Source organism: Xiphophorus couchianus, chromosome 5 (assembly GCF_001444195.1).
Source record: "Xiphophorus couchianus chromosome 5, X_couchianus-1.0, whole genome shotgun sequence".
Lineage (NCBI taxonomy): Eukaryota > Metazoa > Chordata > Actinopteri > Cyprinodontiformes > Poeciliidae > Xiphophorus > Xiphophorus couchianus.
In genome coordinates this window covers 1,550,808-1,575,671 of record NC_040232.1, presented here as the reverse complement: position 1 = coordinate 1,575,671, position 24,864 = coordinate 1,550,808, and the positions used below count along the sequence as shown (strand labels likewise).

Genomic DNA, 24,864 nt, shown 5'->3' with positions numbered 1-24,864 from the left:
CACTGCAGCTCTAAGGGGTGGGAACAAAACACTTCATTACGTAGTTGCAGCGCTAATGACAATCACTAACTAAACACGTTATCTTGCATTAAGACACAGAGTAAAACAGAACAAGTCGAACATCTTCAAGGCGACGATTCTACAGCTAACAGCTCAAAGGAAGAAGAAGTTCTGCTGAGTAATAAACCTGTGAGCCCGATTCTCACTGATTCTCACTGGTTCTCACTGGTTCTCATTGGTTCTCACTGGTTCTCATTGGTTCTCACTGGTTCTCATTGGTTCTCACTGGTTCTCACTGGTTCTCACTGGTTCTCATTGGTTCTCACTGGTTCTCACTGGTTCTCATTGGTTCTCACTGGTTCTCACTGGTTCTCATTGGTTCTCACTGGTTCTCACTGGTTCTCACTGGTTCTCACTGGTTCTCATTGGTTCTCACTGGTTCTCACTGGTTCTCACTGGTTCTCACTGGTTCTCATTGGTTCTCACTGGTTCTCACTGGTTCTCACTGGTTCTCATTGGTTCTCACTGGTTCTCACTGGTTCTCATTGGTTCTCACTGGTTCTCATTGGTTCTCACTGGTTCTCACTGGTTCTCACTGGTTCTCATTGGTTCTCACTGGTTCTCACTGGTTCTCACTGGTTCTCACTGGTTCTCATTGGTTCTCACTGGTTCTCACTGGTTCTCACTGGTTCTCATTGGTTCTCACTGGTTCTCACTGGTTCTCACTGGTTCTCATTGGTTCTCACTGGTTCTCATTGGTTCTCACTGGTTCTCACTGGTTCTCACTGGTTCTCATTGGTTCTCATTGGTTCTCACTGGTTCTCACTGGTTCTCACTGGTTCTCATTGGTTCTCACTGGTTCTCACTGGTTCTCTTCAGGGAGGCCCTCTTGTAACAAGGAGACAAAGTACATCAACAACACAGAAACTTTCTTTATGCTGAAAGGAAAGAAAACAATAAAGGCATATAGGACAGAACATCATATAAGCAACACTATTAGGATAAATGAAACAACAAATATTTGATAATATACACATTTCACCTAACAGTCAGTGAGGAAACGTTCGTGTTCATCTGGTTTATGATTTTACATCTGGAGGCGATTCTGCGCTGGTTTTTCTGACATGTTCTGGTGTTTTATTTTTTCTCCTTTGAAAAGGAGGTTTTTAATCTAAATGGGATAAATGAAAAGTTAAATAAAACTAAAATATCTGGTCTAACTCTTCATCCAGTTGGATCGTCTCCAGGTCTCCATCTTCCTCAAGTTTATTATTTTCATCCTTCAAAGATTATTTTATATTTCCAGTCACTATTTATGGCCCTGTCAGTTTTCATGTGTTGATAATTTTCCTCATGTTGCTTAAAGATCGACTGACTTCCTGATTTTGATTGAAACAAGCATAAGAATGACCTCTGACCCTTTAGGGCCTGCAGTTTCAGAGAAAATGTTAAAGCAGCGACACGTTTCCACCATGAAGCTTCTGCTTTCACAAACTCTGCTGGAATCTTTTGATGCAACATTTCTATAAAAACTGAAGAAATATGAACCAAAAACAGGACCTCTCACTCTGAGGAGTTTTAGATCAAACCAGTGGAGCCCACAGTCGGTTCTGGAGGCCCGGCTGTGGTTTCACAGACCCGGATCCAGAGATGGATCAATAGAGGCCTGAGAAGAACATCGACCTGTCGAGGAGGAAGTTTCCTCCACCAGGAGGAACTGAAGCATGCAGGACGCCGGGCCACCAGAACCCGCTGTGGTACCACTGGACTGACGGAGGACAGATCCACCTTAAAACTCTGAGGGTCATCTGATCAATAATCTGATCAATAATCTGATCAATAATCTGATCAGTTGCATTGGGATGAGCGGCTGGAAGCAGCAGAGATAAAAAAAATTTTTATCGATTGCTAAAAAAAAACAAAAAAATAACATCCCGCGTGCATCTTCTGCTGTTTAGGTTGCGCTCTTATTGTGAAGGTCCAGCCCGGAAATGCGGTTGCGGTGTGAACGCGGGAAGCTTTGCGGTCCGTCCGTCTGACAGCTGGGTCAGGCTGTTCGGTTCTCCTCGCAGCTCCTTCATGGACTGAGGAGTCCCTGCAGCAGCGGGTGTCAGAGCCGAACCGAACCGGACCGGACCGAACCAGCCTCCTCCTCCTCGGTCCGGCCATGGATGAGCAGGCCGGCCCCGGAGTGTTCCTCAGCGGCGGCGGCGGTTCGGGTCCCGGCGGCACCGGGAGCGCCAGAGCCCCGCCGCCCGCGGACGGAGCCGCGGCCCGGGCTCACTACAGCATCCCGGGGATCCTCCACTTCCTGCAGCACGAGTGGGCCCGGTTCGAGGTGGAGCGGGCCCAGTGGGAGGTGGAGCGGGCCGAGCTCCAGGTGAGACCCGGTTCCGCTCGGCTCGGTTCGGATGCTAAATGACCTAGAGACGCTTGTTGTTGGTGGTGGTTCCGCGTGTGTGTGTCGGGAACAGGTGGACCTGCGTGGTTACGTCACATTTTTTACCTGCGGGACAAAACGCGTTAAAAACAACAGGAACAAGGGGCTTCCATTATCGGACAGAAGCTGCTCCCAAACATCGGACTCGGAGAACTCCCGTCGGTGTCCGATAAAGGGCGCACGGTGGTTGTTTGCGGGAATTCCCCGCACAGGGTGCGTTGACCGGTTCGGGTCGGTAACGCAGCTTTTACTGACATTATGGACCTAAAAATTAATCATTTATTAATAAAACAGCAGGAATATTAGAGACATGAAGGTGGACAGGATAACCTGTGATGATGATGGTGATGATGAAGGTCCAGTCAGGCTCCGGTTCTGCTGGTTCAGCATCTGGTGTTGGACCAGTGGAAGAAAAATGTTTCTGGTTTTCAACATTTCAATTGACTGAACTCTGAAAAGTGTGGAGTGTTTCTGTGTTTAACCCTGAACAGAGTCCAGATGTTCTGGTTCTGTCCTCGCAGAACATCCAGCATTCTGGAGACACAGGAGCCCAAAGAGAACCATCAGAACCGGTCAGAACTACAGATTTTATTTGTAAAAAAACTATTTTAAACCAGAGGTGTCCAAAGTGCGGCGCGTGGGCCATTTGTGGTCTTGGACGGTCTTAGACACCGACCCGTTTGACCCGTCCAGTTCAGCTGGTTGAGAACTTTAATTTCAGTCAGGATAAAAGTATTTCTGATACGATTTTCTTACAAGAGAAAATCTTTGTGTTTTTATAACCAGAAGAACTTTGTTTATCCTTTCACTGAAAAATCGACTTAATTGAGATAAAGTTTGGAATCCCTGAACGAGTCGGAGGCTGAAAGTGGGTCAGAACCAGAGAAGAACCGGGTAAAGTTCTGATTGGGACTTCCTCCTCCTCTCCTGCATTCGTCCTCTTGTTCTCCCTGGGAGTCCTCCCCTCATCTTCATCTAGCCCCCCCTGCCTCGTCTTCATCAGGAACCATAATCCCCTCGCTGCTCCAGATTCAGGCTGCAGGAAATTCCCAGTCGTCCCAGAATGAAGTGGATGATCTCTGCAGTGGCAGATTAAATAGGCAGCAGAGTGAGACCTCTTGTCAATGCGTAATCAAACTCTGATGCTAACCAAAAAAAACTCTGGTCCTCCAAACCTCGGTCTGGGTTCGGTTTTTGAATGCATATGTGACCAGAGACCGCTCTAAAAGCAGGAAATGGACTACAGCGCAGGGCATTCTGGGTAAATACAACCAAAGCTAACATGTTAGCCTAGCGTTGCAGCAGAAATGGCTCCTGGTCTTCAGCCAAAGACTAAACAGAAATCCTCCAGCTCTAAAATCTGACGCCTCCATCTTGTTTCCATCTGGTGAAGAAGGAAGTTGCTCTCAGTGTCTTCAGAGGTTTTTGTGTCGTTTCCTTCAGTGGTTCTTGGTGCAGCGCCCCCACAGGCCAGGAGGGGAACAGGTTGGTTTGACTCAGAACCACAACAGCTGGAGGTGGGGCAGATGTTTAGGTTCCAATAGAACTGGGTTGACCGGACTGTTAGCAGACAGGTACTGAGTCGGGTCCGAATCAGGTCCAAGTGCTGCTGGAGTTCCTGCATCAAACATCACAAACGGAGAAATTTTCTCTGAACATTTAACATGGCAGCTTTTAACACCTCATCAGATCGGATCGGTCCTGTAGAAAGAGACCCGACGTGTCAAAGGGTCAAAGGTGGGTCAGCTGGTCTGGTTTCCCAGGAGGCTTTAAGGTCGCGACTCCCACAGGAATGAGGCTTATCCAGTGGAGACAGACTCACATTTAGACTTTACTGGTTTCAGCTCATTTCATCTGGTTTTGGTCTTCAAACTTTCCCAGATTGTGTTTAGAGGAATTCTTCTTGTTTAGAGGAAGTTCTGTCTTGTGAAGTCGGAACGTGTTTGTGTCTCCATGCTTTCTGCAGGCGCAGATCGCCTTCCTACAGGGGGAGCGGCGAGGGCAGGAGAACCTGAAGAAGGACCTGGTGAGGCGCATCAAGATGCTGGAGTACGCCTTGAAGCAGGAGAGGTGAGGCTGCTCTCTGACTGGTGGAAACACTGGTCCTCTGATTGGTGGAGAGCTGGTCCTAAAGCCAACTACAGATTTAAGATCAATTTTAAGTTGAATGTATCTCCATCACTAACGGTCAGCTCAGAGCCGAGTCAGTTTCTTCAAGACGTTGTTGGGATCAGAGGAAAAGAACCAGAATGGTTCAGCTCTGATTGGTCCCAAACATCCCAGTTTGTTTATAAATGAATGGTTACTGGTGGAGTATCACACCGCTGTGTGATTGGTCTGATTCTCTTTACTACAGTATTTTAATTCTTCCAATCAGACAATATTCACTGTTATGCTGATGATAATCAGCTATATGTATCCATAATTCCTGATGAACCAATCCGTTAAAACCTGGATTAGTCTAAACTTCCTTCTTTTAAATTCTGACTTGACAGAAGTTGTTGTTTTTGAACCAGAACTTCTGAAAAAGAACCTGCTCAGTCAGTTACCTGATCTGGAATTAAATTGCTTTTATATGATATTTTTATGACCTGTTTACTGTTCCTCAGAGCCAAATACCATAAACTGAAATATGGAACGGAACTGAACCAGGGAGAGATCAGAGCTCCGAGTTACGACTCTGGTAAGGAGGGATGAAGGAGGGATACATGGATGATGGATGATTGGATGGATGAATGATGGATGTTGGTCTGGCTGTTTCTTTCTCAGATGAAGGCAACGAAAGCGAAGCTACCAGTCCTCCCAACAGCAGCCATCAGCTGAGCTGGAAACAGGGACGGCAGCTGCTCCGACAGTGAGTACACATACATACACGAACACATTTACATGTACTTCCATACAAACTGACGACTTTAAGTCTTCCATTCATTTCAGTGGCTGCACTCGTGCCGAAGCCAGACATTTTCCCAGACCAGTACTAGTTACACCAAACCTGAACCAGAACTTAATAGTTCACATCTCACCTCTAATCCAACCAGTATAACTGAACAAAAACTGAGAACCAGGAAAATGTCCTCACTTCCAGAGATGACCTCAAACCGTGGGTTGAAGTGGTGAAAGTGGTCCTCAATATGTACTTATACAAGTACACATGCACACACACACACACGGTGTGATGTGTGTGCACCCATCGGGTCTTCTTACTACAGACCAACTCTCTTAATGGAAACCAGCAGCACCGGTCCACTGGCACCAGTTTGAGTTCCTGACTGCTGATGGTTCTGGAGGATCGGACCACAGATCCAGTTCTGACCTGAAGGTGGGAAATCTACAGCATAGATCTGTGTGTGTGCTCAGTTCACTGTGCTTAAAAAGGCTGGGATATCTCAGCGTCGTCTCCCTGGTGGTGATGACGAGCGTTCCCATCTGAACTACCTCTAAACAGCCGCCCAGCTCTGGGAACGCCGCCCCGCTCTGGGAACGCCGCCCCGCTCTGGGAACGCCGCCCCGCTCTGGAAACGCCGCCCCGCTCTGCTGTTTTGTCCCGGCAGCGTCTGGGAACGCTGAATGGAGGATTGTGTGTCGGTGCGACGGGAGCGGCTGGTACGGGGGGAGGGCTGCAGGCTGTTCAGGAACGTCGCTTCACATCGGACCGGGCCGCTCCGCTGGCTGACAGAGCCGACCCGGACCGATCCGATCTGGCTGAGCAGGAATTCTGGGACTCTAGGTAAACTACCTGCTGGTTCTGATTGGGTTCTGAATGTTGGGAATATTTGACACTGATTTCCTCATGAAAGAGTGCTGGTGCGGGTTCATCATTCCCTCCGGATCAGAACATCTGGGTCCAGATGGTTCTGATGTTCTGATGCCTTCACTGTCCGATCTGAGACAGAAAACGGATCGACTTCAGGATCGGATCGTTCGACTCGCTGCCAGGGAATTTCTGGAGGACGGGTTGGAATTCTGAATAGAACCTTAGTTCAGGTTTGGACTGATCAGGCAGAACATTATGACCAGCGAGAGGCCGCAGACCAGTCAGGGAGCGTACACTGGTCATACTGGGAAGTTCTGCAGAACTTTTTCCTGGTCCGCTCTAACTCCCAGCCCGTTTCCCCAGGTACCTCCAGGAGGTCGGATACACCGACACCATCCTGGACGTGAAGTCCCAGAGGGTTCGGGTTCTGCTGGGCCTGTCCGGAGAACCTGGAGACGGCCCGCCGGACCGGAGAACCGGGCCCATGGTGAACGGAACCGAGCCGTCCTCGTTGAAGGACAGCGGCATGATCAGGTAAGAACCGAGCCAGAACCCAAAATACCCAGAACCTTCAGAGCCCTGATAAACCGGGTCTCTGTGCTAACCGGGTCGCCTGTCCCTCCAGTAAACCGGACCTGTCGGACCCGGCTACGGTCCTGGAGGCGTTCAGGTTCATTGAGAGTGCCGCGGCCGAGTTCAGCGACGAAGACGAGGAAGAGGACAGCGAGTCCAAAGACAGAACCGTTCTGGACCTGGCTGCCGTAAGTCCAGTCTGTCCTTGTTGGGTCTGTGAGCAGAGCCGGGTTCCTGTGACCCAGACCCGGGTTCTGATGGTTCCAGATGGTGAGGAAGAAGCTGCCGTCGTCCAGCGCCTCTGACCTCAGCGATGACCCCGACACCGAGGAGGCGCTGAAGGGCTTTGACTTCCTGGCCAGTCCGGACGAGCTGGACGGGTCGGATCCGAGGAGAGGGGAGGACTGGGGTGAGCCGGCCGGGTCGGGTCCAGCAGAACCTTATCAGAGTCTGGTCTGACATACAGCAGTAAATCGGGTCGGTTCTTTATTTAAAGCAGTTTGTTTTCCAGAAGCTGCAGCTCAGCCGGTTTCCTCCAGAACCTCCTGATCCGACTCTGACCCGTGTTCTGGTACTTTAGCAGAACATCTCTCCTTCTCTCTGGTTGCTTAGCAACCCATGATGGAGGGCTCTCCCACGCAGCCAATGATTCAACACCTCAGTGTGACTCAGAGCTGCTTTCACACGCAGCCAGAACCGCTCAGAACTCAGAACCAGGCCCAAACGGACCAGACTGGATCCATGTGCTGGTCTGGTTCCGGTCTCAGCTCACTGTTGAACTTCAGCTGTTGATCAGAACCGGCCCTGTTTACTCCCAGATCAGCTGGAAGGAGAATCAGTAGAAATGCTGCTCAGCGGCTCCCCCTGCAGCTCAGATGAAGGAACTGCAGCACTTTACACTTTATTCATGCTTTTATTTTCTTAAACATTTTGATTTCACTTCCTTTTCTTCTGATTCTTCTTCTCTGTCTGAACTATTATTATAATTACAGAAATATGATCAGCTCCAGACTGTAAGCATCTTGTTCACGTTCTGTTGGACCTGCTGTGATGTTCTGATGGTTCTGGTTCTGATGGTTCTGACCCACAGAGAAGGAGGAGCCGGCGGCTCTGGGAGAACTGGGCTGGGACGTGGACCAGAGCCTGATTGCCCAGCTGAAGGAGCAGTACAGGAAGGAGAGGAAGGGGAAGAAAGGAGTGAAGAGTGAGTCCTGATCCGGCTGCTTCCCTTCAGGCTCCGTTCCAGGTTTTCCAACCTGCTGGGTTGATTTTCTGGAGGAGGATTTTCTATGTTGATTTTTCTTCTTCTTTTCAACTTTTTCCTCTTTTACTCTGTCAGACAGCGCCTGCTGCCACATGTGAAGATAAATACATTTTATTTCAGTTAAATCTCAGATTAAAACTGAAAATTCAACGTGGTTGTTATAGAATAGAATAGAATTCAACTTTATTGTCATTGCACTGTCACAAGTACAAGCAACGAGATGTAGTTTGCATCTATCCAGAAGTGCTGTACGAGATATAAATATTTATTCACAGATGTACAAGACTGTATGTATGGACTATAAGTGGTTATAGCAAGAGATATAGATATTGTGTATAAATATAAATATGGGAGCTATATGCACAGATTATACAGAATATACAAGAATGTTAAGGAATGAATTATATATGTATATAATATAATACAAGATAAATAATGGCAGATAAAATTTACAGGTTGTATGTGTGTGTGAAGAAAACAGTCCGTGATGTGTGTGTGTGTGAGGATAGTCCATGTGTTATTGTTGTATGAGAGGATAGGGGAGTACAGTCCTTATAGTTTATGTTTTATTTTATCAATTTATATCAAAAACAATTGGTAAATAAGCGTAAAAGAAACAATATTATTTTAGGAGAATAGAATTCTTGGGAAATTATTATTGTCCAGAATTATTACCCAACCAAGTTTTTTTTTTAAAAACACAACCCTGTTCCATAACACATTTAGATGTGGTGTTTATGTTCTCTACTATGATTATGATCCTGTATGTTTCTTTGTTTTAAATAAAGTTATTGAGGGAAAAAAGAAAACATAGGGAGAGGAAATGGACCTGCTGTGTAAACGGACTTCAAAATAAGAGCACTCGTTAGCTCAAACTTAAAACGCATCAAACTTTATTCAACTGATCATTAACAACCCAGCCGAGTAAATTAGCATTCAGAATTTATCTGGAAAACGTAGTAGAAGCTAAATGCGCTACACGTCTTTAGAGTTAGCAAATGTGCTAAAGCACTACGCTAAGTGCTAGCTCTGCTGTTTGCAGCGTTTTCTGGAGCATCTCTGACAAACTGTTGGTCATTTTTCACCTCAGAACTGCTAAATCTGTTTTTTACCTTCACAAAAGCTGCTGCCTCATAATTTTTCACACCTTGGAGGTGTTGATCTCTTTAGGCCACGCCCCCTGGAGACACAAGATGCCTGATGATGTCTGGTTCTGTTGCTTCCTCCTCTCCTCTTCCTCAGGGCCGAACCGCTCCAAGCTGCAGGACATGCTGGCTAACCTGCGGGACACCGAGGAGCCCCCGCCCCTGCCGCCGGCCGTGTCGCCTCCGTCCCGACCCAGCGTTCCCAGACTGAGCGAACAGGAAGTGGGCCGGCCGGATGACGGTAAGCTCCGCCCCCTCCGCCGCGCCGGTGCGCCGCAGCCCGGCTACATTCCTGCTGTTGGTCCCTGCAGAGCCGATGGCGTTCCTGCCGTCCGGAGGGAAGCCCTTCATCCTGGGCAGAGTGGACGAGGCCGTCTCCAACGAGCTGGAGCTGGGAGAACTGGGAGAACTGGCCCAGCTGACGGTCGCCAACGAGGCGGAGAGTCTGGGATACGATGTGAGTCCAGAGACATGTTCCTGTTGGATAGTTGGATGATCGGTTGGATGAGCAGACTGGTTGGATGACCGGTTGGATGACCATCTCGTGTCTCCCCAGATGGCCTTGAACTCTGAGGCTCTGCGTAAAACGTGGAACCCAAAGTTCGCCCTGCGGAGCCACTTCGACTCGGTGCGCGGCCTGGCCTTCCACCCAGTGGAGCCGGTTCTGGTCACGGCGTCCGACGACCAAACCCTGAAGCTCTGGAACCTGCAGAAGACGGCGCCGGCCAAGAAGTGAGACGCCACGCCCTGAATTTGTAACTGATGTAATTCTCAGTCTGGCCTGAGGAGGGCAGTGTTTCCTGATGGAGCTGCTTTAATGTGATGAAGATGATGAGAGGCAGAGAAGGTTTAGACCCAGTTTGAGACGCTGGGAGCTATGGGTTGGACTGGGTTTCATCTGAACTTCCTGTTCTGTTCCTCCAGGTGTGCAGCGTTAGACGTGGAGCCCATCTACACCTTCAGAGCTCACAGGTGAGCCGCCCCGACCCATGACCCCTGGCCCCATAGACACGTTTCCCAGTTCAGCATGTTTGGTTCCAGTTGATCCAGTCCTGGCTTTCCTGTCTGCTTCCTAAAGACGACTGAATTACACCCTGCAGACTGAAATCCGCTCCACGTTTTCCTACAAACGTTCCTGTTTTTATTACCATAAAATATATCAGATTTCCACACCTGATTGGTTCAAATCAGACTCTATTGGAATATTTGGATTGGATCAGAACCCATTAGAACATAGACCGGGTCAGAACCTGCCAGGACTTGGTTTTGGCCGGGTCAGAACCAGTTCTAACGGTACCGTCTCTGTGTGCAGCGGCGCCGTCCTCAGTGTCACCCTGAGCTCCAGCGGCGCCCAGTGCTTCAGCGGCGGGTCGGACGGAACCATCCAGAGCTGGAACACGCCCAGCCCCAACATCGACCCGTACGACTCCTACGGTACGGTGCCGCCGGCCCGGCCCGGCCCGGTACAGCCCTCCTCTAACGATGGCTTGTCTGTGTCCGGCTACAGAGGCCTCCGTCCTGCGGGGGGCGCTGCGCGGCCACTCGGACGCCGTGTGGCGCCTGGTCTACAGCTCGCCTCACCACCGCCTGCTGTCCGCCTCGGCTGACGGGACGGTCCGGCTCTGGAACGCCTCCGACGTCTCTCCGGCGCTGGCCGTGTTCAACGGAGACGGAGGTGAGGACCCACATCCACTCATGTGGCGGGCCGGTTCTGGCCCGCGAGCCTTGGGTTCGACAGCAGCGGCAGACGGTGTGGTTCTGTTAGAGAAGTTCTGCTGATGACCCAGTCGGGTCCAGGCTGCAGACCCTGTGTTGTGGTTCTGTTGCAGACCTGGGGGTCGCGACCTCTGTGGACCTGGTGAGCAGCGACCCGGCCTACATGGTGACGTCATTCGACTCGGGTCACATCGGACTCTTCAACATGGAGACGCAGCAGCTGGTTCTGAAGTTCGACTCCGCCGGGCCTGCAGGTAGGACGGGCTGGAGAGAAAACGCGGCTCGGATCGGGAGCGGCTGAGCTCCACATTATTGTTCCAAATAGAACGAACAGCGCCACCCTGCTGTGCTGCTCTGCATTACATTATTCTGCATGAAGCTTCCAACTATTAACTGTAAAGTTCTTGATTTTATTCAGAATAAAACTTCAAATCCCAGCAGGAGCAGCTTCCCGAGCCGCTGCTAGGGGGCGCCGCTTCCACAGTTACACCGGATTATTAATCCTGTCATAAAAGAAGGAAATGGGTCGTGTTCTCAGCATGTCATTCGTTCATTCATTCATTCATTCATAAATGTCACAGTTTCAAACTAAATACTTAATTAGCAAACAAAATGTTTAGCTTCCAGCTAAATATTTAACCTGTGATGAAACAGTTTTTGGCTAAATATGATGTAAACATTTAGCATGAAGCTAAATAATTAGCTGATCCGGTTCCATTAATGAATGAGTGAAATGAAATGGTGAAAATGTTTCTGTCAGGCTAAATAATCCAAACATGGCTGTTGGTTTCCTGTGAGTTTTCCCAAACGGCTCACTGTACTCTGGTACTGGTCGGATCCGGATCCGACCCGGTCCCGCCCACCACGGGTTAGTGGACCTATGATAGTTCTGTCTGGGCCGGATTGGTTCTGAATGGGTCCGGATTCTTCATTGGGTCCATTCCAGCCCATACGGTTCTGTTTCTGGGTCAGCCGGGTTCTGGTGAGGTTCTGGTTCTGACCCGCTGAGTTTCTGTCTCCCCAGAGTGTCCCTGTAAGATCAACCGGGTCCTGAGCCACCCCACGCTGCCCATCACCGTCACCGCCCAGGAGGACCGCCACATCCAGTTCTTCGACAACAACACAGGTGGGAGCGCCGCCCTGCTGGTTCCGGCCGGATCACCTGCGGTTCCGTCTCCTAACCGGGTTCTGTGTTCCTGAAGGTAAACCGATCCACTCCATGGTGGCGCACCTGGACGCGGTCACCTGCCTGTCTGTGGACCCGAACGGGCTCTACCTGATGTCAGGAAGTGAGTCTCCTGCAGCGACTCGGCCCGGAATCACACCGGAACATTTTCCCGACCCGCTCAAAGCGATCCCGGCTCCGATTTCAGCGCTCCGCTTCGTGTTCCTCCGCCACGTAAAATCCCAGGAAACCAGGAAGTTCCTGGAACGCATGAAACGTGGAAAACTATAGGAACCTGAACTGCAACTGATTATCTCAATAATCAATTATTCTGGCGATCAATCAGAAAAATTGGCTCTTTCTGCAGGTTGTTCAGTTAAAGCTGCACAAACTTTCAGGAGTTTTTTTATATACATTTGTTGAAACTGTCAAAAGTTTGACACAAATATTGTGTGAAAAAGTTGATCTCTTTCTGCGAGCGCAAACAGGAAACAACCAATCAGAGCCTGGAGGCAGGTCTTAGCGCTGTCAATCAGGATCTTGTCACGTTGCCTATGTCCTTCCGCCTCTCATTAGCAGCAAGTACATGAGGTTGATTGACAGCGCTAAGCCCCTCCCCCCGGCTCTGATTGGTTGGTTTTGGTGCGTTTCTTCAGACAGCAGCTCAGGGAAAAGATGCGACAGTTTGAACAAATATGTTAAAAAACATTCTTTATAAAAGTTCAATATTGCAGCTTTAACAATTTAAGCTTCTTAATAGAATAAATGCATTAAAATAAACAAACAATTCCTTTTAAAATAAGAAAATAAACATTTTATTGCAGTAACAGCATTCCTTTAGTGAATTTTAACCAAACTACAGAATTTTACATATAAAGATGTTTTCATCTTAAATGTAAAATATTAATATTTATTCTTCAGGTTTGGCTTCATTTCTGCTCTGAATTCTCCAGTTATTGACTAAATGAATCAGGATTGGTGCTCTGGGCGGTACTGGGATCGTTTTCCCAGGACGGCAGCTCCTGCTTCCGGAGGAACTAAAATATTCCCAGGAATGTTCTGCGTGCTGATTGGCTGTCTCCCTGCCAGGTCACGACTGCTCCATCCGCCTGTGGAACATGGAGAGTAAGACCTGCATCCAGGAGTTCACCGCCCACCGGAAGAAGTTTGACGAGTCCATCCACGACGTGGCGTTCCACCCCACCAAGTGCTACATCGGCACCGCGGGCGCCGACGCGCTCGCCAAGGTCTTCGTATGACCCGGATCCGCGGGGGCTGCCGCTGTGCTGACCCGGGCAGACTTGGTTGGACCCGGCTGGACCGGGCCGGAGCCGGGCCGGCCGTGTCCCGCCCCGGCGCTCCGAGGGAACCAGGAGGAACCGGAAGCAGCTTTTGCTCCGATCCCGGTGCGGCGTTCCGCTGCCGGGATTTCTCTGTGTTTATGACGTGCCTTTTTCCTCAGAGCAGACGTTCCTTTAGCCGTTCACCGGCAGAACCCGGCCAGAACCATGAGCAGAACCCAACGGGTCCAGACTCGGCCTGCCGGTCCGGTTCTGTCCCCGGCAGGCCGACCGCAGCATCGACGCTGCAGAGTTTTCCTTTAAAGGTTCATTCCAGTTTGTTTCAGGACTTTTCTCTCCGTGAGTCGTTTCAGTTCTCCTGGAGTTCTGGACCCGGTTCTGGCCCGGTTCCAGGCGGTCTATCGGACTTGTTGCACTGCAGAGGAAATCCTGTGGCAACGCTCAGATTCTTATTGTTTCTGTGGATCTCCGGCTAAGCGGCCGGTTCGGTGTCGGATGTTCTGGTTCTGGTTGGTTCAGTTTGTTTTCTCCATTTGTTCCTGCTGGGATGTTTCCGGGGTCGTTCGGCGAGGAACGCCGCCGCAGACATGGGAACAGGAAGTGTACAGTTTGTCCAGGGAATCTGGAGGAAACGGGACCTGAAGGGAATCTTTCCCGATGTTTTCTTCTTCCTGATTCTGAACGAGCTGAAGGAAAAGTTCAGCTCTCCGGGTTCCTGAGGAAACGTTCCTCAGTTTTATCTGTTTAACTTTAAGCTCCAGAACATTTTTCCAAGCTGGATCAGCTGATTGTTCCAGAGGCGACAGGAGAGAAAAATCTGCAGCCGATTATCGGATCACATTCCCACCAGAATCCGATGTCGGGGGAATTTCTGGAAATCCGGTCCGGTCCTTCTCTGACCCGATCGGTCCAGTTAGGAGATAAAAACCAGGAATCCTGCAGACAAGTCTGGAAAAAACAGAAACATAACAAAGGGAACGTTTTATTTTTTATTACTTTGGAAACAGGAGCCAGAGGTGTAAAAAGTGTGGCCCGGGGGCCATTTGTGACCCGCTGGACTGTGTTTTGCGGCCGTCCTGACCAGCTGGGAAATGTTTAATTAGGATGAAATTATTTCTAAAGTTATTAAAATCATCTTCCAGTAATCAAATCGACCTGCTAACCTCCACTCTGAACCCAGATCTGATTTAATCTCATAGATTAAACTTTGCTAAACATGTGAGAACAACACTTTCATTCTATTGGCTCAGAGGTTGCCAGGCGACTATGGCAAGTGTCATTTTCGTAAGCGAGCAGAGACTAAGTGTGAGTGCAAGGAGAAGTTTAGAGTACAAGCGTTACAAGATTTGAGAAGAAAGACATGAAGTCCTGCTTTCAAAATGAAAATGTGTGCTCTTGAATTATGGCAGGAAAATGTCCCCATATGTAATCATTTTCACACATTTTTAGACGTTTGCCACGTCTGGCTCCTTCTGCTGCAGGATTATGACGCACGTCTCACGTTGATGACGTAGAAGTCGGATAAAATGCGACGTGATGGTTCAGGCTGCAGACGCTCTGAAAACCATCGGATACGATTCAGTTCCACATCTGGATATGGGACAAATCAGAACCTGTTGAGACTGATGTGGGTCGCATCTAAAGGTCAAAGGTCCTCCTCACTAGTCCTAGCATTCTGTCACTGGAGCTCCTTTAAGGCCAAACATGCTTCATAAATAACTTTTATCTTTTCCACATAAAATTCTGAGAAAATTCTTCCAATTTTAGAATTTGGAAGAATTTTCCAAAAATGGCGTCAGTAAGGGGCTCAGGATTCCTGGGGAAACCGGGCCTGATCCCTGCTGATCCCTGCTGATCTTTATCCATCTGCAGCCATAAAGCCAGCAGCTGATGGAGGTTTTAGGCTCCTGATCCGTCAGATGGTTCTGGACAGGCTGCTGCTCCACAGGAAGTGATGTCTGAACCAAGATATTCACAGAACTGAGATATTCTGAAAGGTCCAAATCAAGACGTGACGTCCCAGGACACAGAACTGTTTTTAGATCAACCTTCTTAGACACATTTAGTGGCAGAAGGAGGAAGAATCTCCAGATTCCAGGCCGGAGTGGGAATCCTGCAGGAACCCTAAACTCTGGTTTGGATCAGTTTGGCTCTGGATGGTGAGCGGGACGAGGATGTGACGGAATATTTTCAGGAAAAACGGATTTCTTCCCGTTTCCCAGCTGTGATCTGTTCCTCCTCCAGGCGGGTCGCTCTGGAACATGATTCCTGGACCGGTCCGGTCCATTACGGGTTTAAAAGTCAGGAGATCAGTCGGACCTTCAGGAACCAAATAAAACCTCAGGAACATTCAGCTGACCCAGATTCTCAGGCCAAGAACCAAACTTCAGACCCGGTTCTGGTTCTGGTTCTGGCTGTAAATCCTCCTCCTTCTTCTTCTTTGGTTTGTACAGGTGACCCGCTGTGGCCGTGCTGCTGCTCATGTGTTGCTTTCTTTTTCTCATGTATCACTAACAATAAAGGAGATGTTGAATGTCACAACCAAACTCATTTTAATTTAATAATAATGCCACTGCTTTTCATGTCAAACTGAATAAAAACTGAAATGTCACTTTATTTGGTAACATCCTTCTGGTGCCGGTCCAGTTGGGCTTTCAGATCCGGTCGGACTTCCTCCAGAACCTTCTGGGTGGCTTTAAAGGGAAACTGGAACGGCAAGATGCCGGCGGCCTCCAGGTCGCCCTTCAGGCTGCGCAGCAGCTGATCGTATTCCTGCAGGACGGACAAGCGGGACATCAGAGACAAGCGGGACGTCAGAGACGAGCGGGAAGCTGCAGGTACACTGACCTGGGCGCCCTGGTCCAGGTCCAGCTGCAGAGCCTCCATGGCGGTCCGTTTGGACTCCAGGATCTCCTGGAAACAGGAAACAGGTTTCAGACTTGGATAATCCCAGGACAACCGGAGTCACTCCTTCACTTCCTAGAAAGCTGCTAGTTCGCATCAGAACCTGGAATTAGGCCATTCTGCTAGCTTATGTAGCAACATGCTAACTAGCTTCTAGCAATGTTAGCTTAAAGTTTTACTCCATGTTTTCTGAGGAGGAGTTTCTCAACTATTATGAACCTGGTGGCGACTCTGTGATGTCATCAGTTCAGTTGCTAAGCTAACACTCTGTGATGTCATCAGTTCAGTTGCTAAGCTAACACTCTGTGATGTCATCAGCTAGGTTGTTGCTAAGCTAACGAACTCCTTGCTGCTGTGCCTCCAACATTCCAGAGAAACCAGAATGATGAGTTCAGTGCGGAGGATGAAGATTTCTCTTCTTCCAGACCTTCTCCTCTCCTGCAGGGCGGATTCTAACTTTGTGTTCACAGGAAGCTGAAGAAGAGCTGCTGCCGTGTTTGGAGGCTGCAGACAGGAAGTACTGAGAGTAGAAATACTTCAACGTGTTTTTGCGCCAGTAAAAGTAAAATCTCAGGCAGCTGACTGAACAACCGTCTGGTTTCCCTTCAGGATGAATCAGCTGTTCCTGAGTTAAACTCCTCCCAGTGTTTCTGCTCCTGATCAGAACCTGTGGAGAAGTTCCGGTGCCGCCCAGCGGAGCGGCCCTCCGGCCTCTTACCTGCAGCTTGAGGGCGGCGTTGCTGCGCGCCGTGGGCTCCACGCTGCAGACGGACAGCGCGGCGCTCAGCTGCGCCTCCTTCTTCTCCAGAGTCTGGCTCAGCGCCTCCATCTTCCTCTGCAGCAGGATCTTCTTCAGGCCGCTCCTCTGCTGGACGTCCAGGATGCTCTGAGTCTGCCTCCTCAGCAGCTCGTCACGCTCCTGCTGCACCTGCAGGGAACACCTGGAGGGGTCGGCAGGGAGGAGCAGGAGGAAGAGGAAGGAGCAGGAGGGAGGAAGGAGGTTTACCTTGTGGAAGGCCTGCAGCAGCAGCTCGTGTTCCACCGTCAGGTCTCTGAGCTCCTGATCAACCAGCTTCTGCTGAGCTCGGTACTCCTGCTCACACACCATCATCATCATCATCATCATCAGCACCATCAGCGCTGAGCAGCTTCCAGGTGTTGGCTCCGCCCCCTTACCTCCATCCTTTGCTTGGAGTGCTGGTGCTCCTGTAGCCGTCTGTGCAGCTCCGGCAGCTTCTGCTGGACCTCCTGCAGCGTCGTCTTCAGACGCTGGTTCTCCTGCTGAGCTGCTGAGATCTTCTTCTCCCACCGCAGCTTCTGGTTCTGCAGCTTCTTCAGCTCGCCCTGGAACAGAGAGGATCCAGAGGGATCTACTCCAGAGGATCCAGAGGGATCTACTAAAGAGGACCTAGTGGGATCGACTCCAGGGGATCCAGAGGGATCTACTAAAGAGGAGCGCCCGGCACTGGAGGCGGCGTTGCGATTGTTCATCTACCTTCCAGGTGTGCTGCTCGTAGTGCTTTGTGTCCAGGTATTCCTCAAACGTCCCTTCCGTCCGTTCTCTCCTGCTGTCGTGTTCCTTGTTCAGAGACACCAGGTGACATTTCCTGAAGGTGTCGATCTCCGTCAGAGCGTTCATCAGCTTCCTCTGGAACATCTCTGCCAGGGACCGCGTGGTGACCAGCTTCTGCACCTCCAGCACTGAACAGGAGCGATGAGGAAGACCAGGAAGGAAACCCGGGAGGAAGCACCGAGCTGCACTCACCTTGCATCCGGCGCTCAAACTCGCCGCCGAGCCTCATCAGCTCCCTCTGGTGGTTCTGGGGAGGAAGAGCAGAATGAGACAGAAGCCAAAGCTTGAAGCAGCAGCAGAGGATCGTCTCCTCACCAGCTTCAGCATCTTGATGGAGCTGTGCTCCTGGAGCCTCTTCTCCTTGTTGTCCATCTGCAGATCCCGGAGCTGCCGCCGCAGATCCAGCTCCAATTCCGTGTTCTGCTTCTGCTGCAGCGAGCGGGACGTGACGGCGTCCGTCTTCACCGCAGAGACGGCGTTGTGCTGCTCGGTCAGGACGTGCTTCATCTTCTGCTTGTAGACCTGAAAACCCGACACCGAGTCAGGATCGGACCGGGAGAACAGCAGGACCAGTGGATCGGTGGAAGACTCACAGTCATCTCCTCTCGGTGTTGCTCGTCGACCTCTGACCTCTCTGCAGTCGTACTCCTCAGCTCGACCTCGGACTCCTCCAGGTTCTTCTTGGTCGTCTCCCAGACGGTCTGGGTCTTGTTCCGCTCCAGCTGGAAGAGGCTCTTCTCCTTCCTCACCGTTTCCAGCTCCTCCTGAATGCGGAGGGCGAAATCCCACAACTGCAACACATCGCAGAATCAGGGCGGGATTAACCAGGGAACTGCAGAGGAATTAATCTGTCAAACCGACCCGGTTCACTCAAACCGACCCGGTTATAAATGGAAAAATAAGTAAGTTACTTTAAGTTTGGGCCTTCAGCCAATCAGCACCAAGGAAAGCGAATGGATCGGCTGCTTCGCGAATGCCAGCCAATAGCGTGTCAGACGTCATCAGGGTTAGAACCAGGAAGTAATCAGATTTTCATCAAACAGTCTGGAGCTCCACAGACAGAGTCCACTGTATGGTTTTAGGAAAAGATAAACTATTATCTGACTTTAGTGGCAACTCATTTCAAACGTGTCTGAAAACGGGAAACATTTACTGCTTTGAATAATGAGACTGCTGCTGTCTCATTATAATGTAACTTTATAACATTATGGATAAAGTTGGGTCACAGCAGAGCGCTGCATCCCTGGCGCTCATTTATTTAACAAAACTACGGTTCAAATTCCTCACAGGAAGTTTCATCATGTTCTGTAGTTCTACCAGAATTAAGTTTTAAATTTTAGTTCCTGCAGTTCCTCCACCATCTAACAGTAACATGTTTGTTCTGCCGGTTTGTACCGGTTCCATCAGGTCCAAACTCTGGGTAAACATCAGCTAGCCTTGTTAGCATCAGCAGGAAGTGCTACCTGATCCTTGGACATGTCTTGTATGGGCGCAGAGTCCAACAGCATGAAGGGGTTCAACTTCCCGGCTTTCCCCTTTTTGCCCTTTTTGCCTTTCTTTGGAGGCTGAAGAAGGAAAACACGATTTGAGCTGCTGATGCTAAGCTAACATGCTAACAGGACATAATTCAGAATCTAACAGTTAATAAATTATGCTCCTAATACTACTGAACATTATGATGCAGTTACCAGTAAAGTGTAAACATTTTCTCACCATTGTGGCTCACTAATCCGCTTCTCCCAGCAGATGAAAATATAAAAACTGTGGATTTGATGGGAAACGCAAGTTTAACTGTTTCTGTTGAAACAAACCAGAATGTGCTGCCATGGCAACGGGATTACAGGTCCAAAGACATTTAAAACATGCAGCATTTACTGTACAGTACTCTGAAATACAACCAAAACGGGACATATTTAGAAAAATGTCGTTATTATAAAGTCTTACAGTTACGTAGAGAAAATACATTTAGTTCAGTGGATTTGATTGTTTTCCTATAATCTCATAATTACAGCAGATTATTTGTATTTTGTGTTATTCTGTGGTTGAATCTCTTACACTGTCATCTGTTGGGGCAGCAGCATCAGAACCGGGGATTTGAGAAGGCTGGTTCTGTTCTGGTTCTGGTCCTGGTTCTGTGCTGGTCCTGGTTCTGTGCTGGTTCTGTTCTGGTTCTGGTCCTGGTTCTGTGCTGGTCCTGGTTCTGTTCTGGTACTGGTTCTGTTCTGGTTCTGTGCTGGTCCTGGTTCTGTGCTGGTCCTGGTTCTGTTCTGGTCCTGGTTCTTTTCAGGGGACGACATAAAGGGGGAAAGACTTTGACTATCCTCTTCATGAGATTGTATTGGGAAAACAGAGCGTCTTCAGTCAGAGGCTTCTTCAGAGTCACTGTAACACAGACTGCTGCAGCAGATCTTTCCTGGCAACAGCCATCAGCATCGGCAATAACGTTTTGAAGAATCTGAATTAATGAGCTACAACAAGGTTTAATTTTCATTTGGGTTCAATAAAGTTTGTTTGAATTAGAAATTTGAGTTTGGATTTATTTTTTATGGAGCCTCCAGTGCGCTGTACTCCAGTAGGGGGCAGTAAAGAAGAGTTGGTCTCTGATTGGTTGGAGTTGATGCGACGTAAACAAAAGCTGAACCCAAACTCTGCTCGGCCGCTGATGGAGGTTTTAGGTTAGAGGTTAAAGGTTAAGAAATGTTGGTCCTTCGGGGAGCCTCTGCCCCGCTGCTTTAGCTCCGGTTCCCGCGGTCCACGTCGTGTTTTAGGCTCCACTGCTGAGAGGCTAATGTGGTTTAAGCTAGCTCAGAGCTAAAGTCCGGTAGCTTTTAAATGGAGTTCGGTTTGGTTCGGGAACTGATCCAAGTTTAAACAGCGGTTGAGTTCGGGCCCCGGAGCCGCCATGAGCCGTTCCCCGGTGTGACTGAAGGGGGAGGATGGCAGCAGAGCTGTTCCCCGCCAAGAAGCTGGTGTCTTCGGCCTCAAGCAGCAGCAGCGCCGCCGCCTCGCTCCAGCAGCAGAACCTGAGCAACAACAACCCGGCCCCGGGCGGCTGCAGCTGGCAGGGCCTGTACCCCACCATCCGGGAGAGGTGAGAGCGGCCCGGCTCCCAGGCGGCCTGGGCTCCGGGTCCATTTATCAGGACTAGATAAAGTCATCCGGTCGGTACCGGCTCCCAGGTCGGTCCTGGTCCATCCAGAACCGAAGTGACTCCAGTTGACCAGGTCAGAAAGTCATCAAAATTTAGTCTAGTTTATATGGAACTCCAAATTGCTCAAAATGTAATGAACAAAACATTAGAAAACAAATAAATGGTGAAATAACTGAAGTTTTATTCATTATTATGAAATGTTTTTCATTCTCTTTTATTTGTAAAGTTTTGACCTGCTGATAAATAGTTCTGTCACAGTAACGATTTGTCTGGATGATCAAATGTCCTAATTGAAGTTATTGCAGTTTGTTTTAATTCATCGCAGCTACAGCCGAAAATGTGAGGCGACATTTTGACTTCATGTCCGTTTAATATTCTGTCTGGAATCTGCTGCTTGTTTTCACCTGAAATTAAAATTTTCTTTAAATCTCAGATTTTTATTTTATACTGATTCTAGAAATAATAAACAGAGAGGAGAACCTCCTTCTACCAACTAACCAACCAACCAACCAACCAGGCCGAAAGACGTCTTGAGCTGCAGTTTTCTGGACTTTAATTGAATCTAGCTGTAATTCGATTAAAATAAAAACCTTAAACTAAGTGCAGTTAAAAAGTAGAAATGAATGTAAAAAACTGTTTGTTTGTTTCCTTCGTTTCTGTGAAACGTCGTCAGTTTTGGTTCATATTTCTGTCTGCAGGAATTCAGTCATGTTCAACAACGAGATGATGGCTGACGTTCACTTCGTGGTTGGACCGCCGGGCGGGACCCAGAGGGTTCCTGGACACAAGGTAGAGTCCTGACAGCTTCTAGAACAAACTCTCTAGAGATAGATGTATAGAAACAGATCTGCTCTCCTAGATCTCATATTTAATGTTTGGGGTATTTAAGCAGCTTCTTCATCAGAGGAGCTCGTCTTCGTGAAGTTTGGCTTTAAACCAGAATTATTATTATTATTATTGTTATTATTATTATTATTATTCTATTACAGCCGTTTCCTGTAGGGGGCGACTCGTTATGACTAAAGCAGAATGTTTTAGAAACCAGGTTCTGTTGGCTGGTGCTAGCGGTCCAGTTTGGGGCTTCTGACCCGGTTCCGGTTCTGCTGTTCCTCTCGGCAGTATGTCCTGGCCGTGGGCAGCTCCGTGTTCCACGCCATGTTTTACGGCGAGCTGGCTGAGGACACGGAGGAGATCCGGATCCCGGACGTGGAGCCACCGTCCTTCCTGGCCATGCTGAAGTAGGTCGGGCAGTCCGTTCAGACCTCAGAACCAGAACCGGTCTGCTCACCCGGCCTCTCCTCCGCAGGTACATCTACTGTGACGAGATCGACCTGTGCGCCGACACGGTGCTCGCCACCCTCTACGCCGCCAAAAAATACATCGTGCCTCACCTGGCGCGGGCCTGCGTCAACTTCCTGGAGACGAGCCTGAGCGCCAAGAACGCCTGCGTGCTTCTGTCGCAGAGCTGCCTGTTCGAGGAGCCGGACCTGACGCAGCGCTGCTGGGAGGTCATCGACGCGCAGGCCGAGCTGGCGCTGCGCTCCGAGGGGTTCTGCGACATCGACGCGCAGACGCTGGAGAGCATCCTGCGGCGGGAGACGCTCAACGCCAAGGAGATGGTCGTGTTTGAGGCGGCGCTGAGCTGGGCCGAGGCAGAGTGCCATCGCCGCGACCTGCCGCCCTCCATCGACAACAAGCGGCTGGTGCTGGGCAAGGCCATCTACCTGATCCGCATCCCCGCCATGGCGCTGGAGGACTTTGCCAACGGCGCGGCGCAGTCCGGCATGCTAACGCTCAACGAGACCAACGACATCTTCCTGTGGTTCACGGCGTCCCGCAAGCCGGAGCTGCTGTTCTGCTCCAAGCCGCGGAAGGGCCTGGCGCCGCAGTGCTGCCACCGCTTCCAGTCCTGCGCCTACCGCAGCAACCAGTGGCGCTACCGCGGCCGCTGCGATAGCATCCAGTTCGCCGTGGACCGCCGCGTCTTCATCGCCGGCTTCGGCCTGTACGGCTCCAGCTGCGGCTCAGCCGAGTACAGCGCCAAGATGGAGCTGAAGCGGCAGGGCGTGCCCATGGCGCAGCGCGTCATCAAGTTCTTCTCCGACGGCTCCAGCAGCACCTTCCCGGTCTGGTTCGACTACCCGGTCCAGATCGAGCCCGACACCTTCTACACGGCCAGCGTGGTTCTGGACGGCAACGAGCTCAGCTACTTCGGCCAGGAGGGAATGACGGAGGTCCAGAGCGGAAAGGTCACCTTCCAGTTCCAGTGCTCCTCCGACAGCACCAACGGGACCGGTGTCCAGGGCGGCCAGATCCCAGAACTTATCTTCTACGCCTGATCCGGGCCGAGTCGGGTCGCAGCGGGAAGCCGGGGGACTACTTCCGGTGGCGGATGAATACACTAACGGTCTGATCCCTGAGTGACGCGCCGCCCTGAGACAAAATAGAGTCAAACTTTTGCTCCATATTTTCATTTTTGTGCCGCGATTATTTTAGACATCAGGAAAGTTTCCAGAGGTCATGAAAGGTCAACCAGCCCCTCTCCCTCCCCCCGTAATGTTTGTGCTTTGAGATGTTGATGACCTTTGACCTCTGGACCTTTTATTATCTTCTAATGATAAAGATAAAGTTTTGCTGCACAGACGTTTGACACCATTTATAGATTATTGATTATTAATCTCTGAAGGCGGTTCTGGACTGAAGGAAGGTCGGAGAAGCAGAACCCGACCGGATCTCTCCATCGGACCTCCTAGTGCCTTAATGACGTGTAGATCCGGTTCTGCTGAGCCGGGTCAGAACTGTTTCCGGGTTTATTTCAGATGGACGACGTTCAGATCCGCGTTGATCCGCGGGTCGTTTCAGTCGGTTCCGACCCGTTGTTTAGAAGAAAATGGTTCTGATCTGCTGAGTTCTGGTTCACCTCCAGAACCAGAACCGGTCCACTTCCTGGTCTCAGAGGAGCAGTTTCTGTTGGGATCGGGTCAGAACCTCAGCTGGATCGGACCGGACCACTGGAACCAGGCCGTGGTTCTGATCGTGCTGCAGCTCCTCAGTTTGTTGCCTTAGTGAAGCTGCTGAGTGTGGCGCAGTTTCTGCTGCAGCCTGAAGGTGGCGCTGTTGCTGTTACCTGCAGGTGTGGAAGCAGAACCGCTTCACGCTCATGATATTCTGGATGAGGTTCTGTCATCGTTTGGACCCGAAGCTCGTTGCTTTTTCTTCATTTAATCACCTGGAAACGAGTTGAACTGAGTTCAGACTTTCCTTTAGTTTCCTGTCTGTTTTCTACCAGGTTTCAGTTTTTAGTTTTTAGTTTTTCTGTTTTCAGTTTTTGTGTTTTTAGTTTTTCTGTTTTCAGTTTTTGTGTTTTCAGTTTTTGTGTTTTCAGTTTTTGTGTTTTTCTGTTTTTAGTTTTTCTGTTTTCAGTTTTTGTGTTTTTAGTTTTTGTGTTTTTAGTTTTTGTGTTTTTCTGTTTTCAGTTTTTAGTTTTTCTGTTTTCAGTTTTTGTGTTTTTAGTTTTTCTGTTTTCAGTTTTTGTGTTTTTCTGTTTTTAGTTTTTGTGTTTTTAGTTTTTGTGCCTCCATCCTGGATGAAACTCGGTGGCCTTATCAAACTCATGTTGTGATGAAATAAAAAGTTTAAAAAGTTTCTGTTTGCTGCGTTTTTCCTGAAGAAAATGTTGCAGAAACTGGAGACATGAAGAATTCAGCAAAGGTTCTGGTTCTGGACCTGAGGTGAACGGGTCCAGCAGTCGGGTCTCTGAAGATTCTGGAGGATCCAGAAAGCTCATGGATCCGGATCTCTGGATGGAACCAGGAGATTCCTGCGGATCTGACAAGCTGCTGCAGCAAACTGGAAGCTCGTCGGATCCGAGGAGACGC

At 49.6% G+C, this 24,864-nt stretch overlaps 2 protein-coding genes and 1 pseudogene across 3 annotated transcripts; 2 read left to right on the top strand and 1 right to left on the bottom strand.

The window, feature by feature from the left end:
- The first annotated feature begins 1,998 nt into the window (after window positions 1–1,998).
- On the top strand, window positions 1,999–15,896 carry LOC114144291 (striatin-like). The gene is made up of 18 exons (XM_028016952.1): window positions 1,999–2,380; window positions 4,407–4,510; window positions 5,050–5,123; window positions 5,210–5,294; window positions 6,558–6,728; window positions 6,820–6,955; window positions 7,035–7,176; window positions 7,858–7,971; window positions 9,274–9,417; window positions 9,488–9,633; window positions 9,733–9,908; window positions 10,101–10,148; window positions 10,489–10,610; window positions 10,684–10,851; window positions 11,006–11,146; window positions 11,917–12,018; window positions 12,095–12,181; window positions 13,147–15,896. Exons 1-18 carry the CDS (start codon window positions 2,168–2,170, stop codon window positions 13,314–13,316), a joined length of 2,343 nt encoding a protein of 780 aa, XP_027872753.1. The 5' UTR covers window positions 1,999–2,167; the 3' UTR covers window positions 13,317–15,896.
- A 38-nt stretch (window positions 15,897–15,934) lies between these two features.
- On the bottom strand, window positions 15,935–20,775 carry LOC114144294 (dynein regulatory complex subunit 4-like; annotated as a pseudogene).
- LOC114144296 (BTB/POZ domain-containing protein 3) lies at window positions 20,772–24,631 on the top strand. 2 transcript variants are annotated; one of them, XM_028016963.1, is made up of 5 exons: window positions 20,772–20,926; window positions 21,685–21,775; window positions 22,106–22,224; window positions 22,293–24,288; window positions 24,485–24,631. In XM_028016963.1, the coding sequence occupies exons 1-4, from the start codon at window positions 20,772–20,774 to the stop codon at window positions 23,323–23,325; spliced, it is 1,398 nt and encodes a 465-aa protein (XP_027872764.1). In that variant the 3' UTR covers window positions 23,326–24,288; window positions 24,485–24,631. The 2 variants fall into 2 exon arrangements, with proteins under 2 accessions (XP_027872764.1, XP_027872765.1); XM_028016964.1 differs by lacking the exon at window positions 20,772–20,926 and adding an exon at window positions 20,927–21,059.
- Window positions 24,632–24,864: the final 233 nt, after the last annotated feature.